This window comes from Talpa europaea, assembly GCF_964194135.1.
Source record: "Talpa europaea genome assembly, chromosome: 1".
NCBI lineage: Eukaryota > Metazoa > Chordata > Mammalia > Eulipotyphla > Talpidae > Talpa > Talpa europaea.
In genome coordinates, this window is record NC_140073.1 from 136,169,771 (window position 1) to 136,172,976 (window position 3,206).

Sequence of the window (3,206 nt, forward strand, 5' to 3'; positions counted from 1 at the left end):
CCCCAGTTCAAGCACCTCATTCAAGGGTGGGTGTGGTTTCTAATCACTGCTCTCCAGGAGGGGAGGAGTAAGAAAAGCAAAAAAGACTGTTTAACATGATAAAGGAGGTAGGAAGGGGGTGGAGCAGATAAGAGAAGTGTTGGAAATTTACTTAATTACTGGAGGTATATCCATTTTAGTCCCTAACTCTAGAAAGATTCCCCCTTTTAGCAGCTGTCACTCAATGCTTCCAGAAGGGAGTGGGTTTACTTTTACCAAAATTCTAACAAGTTTCTTTTTTAAAAATTGGGGTCACTGAAGCTTATTAAGAACTACTTCTTTGGCATAAACTTGCCATCTTAACGGTCTAGAATTCAAGCTCAACCAAATCACCATCCCTTAGTTTCTCAACTATTTCAAATATTTATACTATAATGCTACCTCTAACTTATTCAAGACACAATGGCCTGAGCTGTTAGTAATGATTACAAGTTGGGGTGGGGGATGGGGAAGAGGGGTCCAAACTCCCGAAAGAAAGCTAGGATGAACACAAAAATCCCTAAAGCCTCCTTAATCTTGCTACTTGTAGGAGGCCCTACCCACATTATGCTCCCTCCCCCGCCTTGGGATGATCTGGGGTTTCCCCTAACTTATATTCTTCTCCTAACTATGAACAGGTGGAGCAGCTCACCTTAAAATATCTTGGATACTTTAAGCAGTGGAAGGTGAAACAAGCTGAAAAAGCACACGGGACAACTTCCCAGTCACAGCAACCCAAACGTTCACTGTTCACATTTTTCTTTAAAGACACGAGTACAGGAAATATATTTTCCCAAATTAGACCACACAGTTCAAAGAAACCTGAACCAAGTGGAACTTCATTATAATGCCAACATTAGGACTGTAAAGTACCAAAGCAAAGGTAAATTTCGTTGCCAAAATGCAACAGTTAAAAATTAGGGGGAAATGCATATAAATTAAAAACAGTCCCCCCCACCCCCCCAAAGAAGGCAGTAAGAAACGCAAAATAGAATACTCGAGAGCTGGGCCCCTTTGAGAAGTCCTGGGACAGGGTTGGGGGGGGTCCCTTGAATCTGCCCCTCTCCCCTCCTCAAGTTCCCGAGGAGGGGGCGTCAGCACCACTGCAGGTAAATGGAGGTGACCCGAGCCAGCTGCTACTCAGCGCCCTCCCTCTGCCGGCCGGGCCCCCTGGGCTGCGGCCTGCCTGCCTGCTACACGTGCGACAGGGACACCTGCTTGTGGTAGGCGGCGGCGGCGGGGCCCGGGGGCCCGGTCCTGCCCGTCAGCGCGGCGCTCGCCTCGGCATAGTCCCCCGCGGCCGTGGCGCCCCCGCTCTTGTGGCCCCGTCGCGGGCGGCAGCAGCAGCGGCTGGTGAAGCGCCGCCACGACTCCACCGTCTTGCCAGACCAGATCCAGACGCCCGAAGTGATGCCCACCACGAGGCACATGAAGTACTTGAGCATGAGCACCCAGTACTCGGGCTTGGCGCGCGGCTGGCCGGCGTCGGGGCCCGGGCAGGCGCAGGTGAGCGCGGCCTCCCAGCTCTCGCGGTAGTGCTGCTCGTACAGGTAGCAGGCCACCACGATGCTGGCGGGCACGGTGTAGAGCAGCGTGAAGATGCCGATGCGGATCATGAGCTTCTCCAGCTTGTCCGTCTTCGTGCCGCCCTGCTTGATCACGCTGCGGATGCGAAAGAGCGACACGAAGCCCGCCAGGAGGAAGAGCGTGCCCACCAGCAGGTAGAGCACCAGCGGGCCCAGCACGAAGCCGCGCAGCGAGTTCAGGTTCTGGTTGCCCACGTAGCAGATGCCGGCCACCGGATCCCCGTCCACGGAGCTCAGGGCCAGCGCCGTGATGGACTTGACGCTGGGGATGAGCCACGCGGCCAGGTGGAAGTACTGCGCGTAGCCCGCGATGGCCTCGTTGCCCCACTTCATGCCCGCCGCCAGGAACCAGGTGAGCGACAGGATGACCCACCAGATGGAGCTGGCCATGCCGAAGAAGTAGACGAGCAAGAAGACCACCGTGCACAGCGCAGGGCCCGTCGTCTCGTAGTGGATGTGGCTGTGCTCGCGGCTGCAGGCGACGCTGGCGTGGCCCACGACCAGGCGCACCAGAAAGCCCAGGGACACGCACAGGTAGCAGGCCGACAGGAAGATGATGGGGCGCTCGGGGTAGCGGAAGCGCTCCATGTCTATGAGGAAGGTGGCCACCGTGGTGGAGGTGGAGATAAAGCACAGCACCGACCACAGGCCGATCCAGAAGGTGGCGAACGTGCGCTCGTCGGGGCTGAAGGACGGCTGGTAGCAGGGCACCGCGCAGTTGGGCACCTGGCCCGTCCGCACCTTGTTGTACAGCGGGTGCGACTCCTTCAGGATGGGCACGAAAGGCTCTCGGCACTTGCACACCGAAGGTCCCCCCGCGGCGCACTCGCTCCCCGGAGCCGGCACCCCGGCTGGGCCCGGGAGGGTGGGCTTGGCCGGGACGGGCCTGGGGGGCGCCGTGGTGGCCTCGCTGTGGTTGTAATCCATGCACAGGATCTCGGCGTCGCGGCCCAGCACCGGGAGGCGGTCGCAGCTCATGCGCTCGGGCCAGGCGAAGCCGTACTGGCGCATGAGCGGCGAGCAGCCGGCTTTGGCGCGCTCGCACACCGAGCGGCAGGGCGGCAGCGGCTTGTGGTAGTCCGGCAGGCAGATGGGCGTGTACATGGAACACAGGAAGAAGCGCAGGTCCGGCGAGCAGTGGATCTCCACCAGCGGCCAGAACTGGTGCACCTCCAGGCCCGCCTCGTCCTGCGTGTCATGGTTGAACTGGTTGGGCATGTGCGTCAGGTTGTAGCCGATGCCGCGGCACATGGGCACCGTGATCTCCTGGCACACCGGGGCCTTGGAGGCGGCCGCCGCCCGGCCCGCCAGCTGCGCCAGGAGCAGCAGCAGCAGCGAGGGCGGCGCGCACGGGTCAGGCCGAGCCATAGCCCCCTCCCTCCCCGCGCCCCCCGCCGCCCGCGCGGGGCCGGCGCAGGCCGGGGAACCCGGGGCCGGGGCGTCCCTCTCCGCGGACTCGCGAGTGGCGCCCGGGCTGGCAACCTGTTGGTTTCTTTTTCTCTTCCAGAGACCCGTCCAAAGAGCAACTGTTGCGGCAGCGCTCGGCTCTTCGCCCCGCGGGGCTGGAGAGGGACCGCCGGGGCTCCGCTTCCAGGGAAAAGT

General features: G+C 60.4%; 1 protein-coding gene across 1 annotated transcript; it reads right to left on the reverse strand.

The window, feature by feature from the left end:
• Positions 1 to 1,211: 1,211 nt before the first annotated feature.
• On the reverse strand, positions 1,212 to 2,999 carry FZD5 (frizzled class receptor 5; the record flags this gene model as incomplete). The annotated part of the gene is made up of 1 exon (XM_084250480.1): positions 1,212 to 2,999. Exon 1 carries the CDS (start codon positions 2,970 to 2,972, stop codon positions 1,212 to 1,214), a length of 1,761 nt encoding a protein of 586 aa, XP_084106606.1. The 5' UTR covers positions 2,973 to 2,999.
• Positions 3,000 to 3,206: the final 207 nt, after the last annotated feature.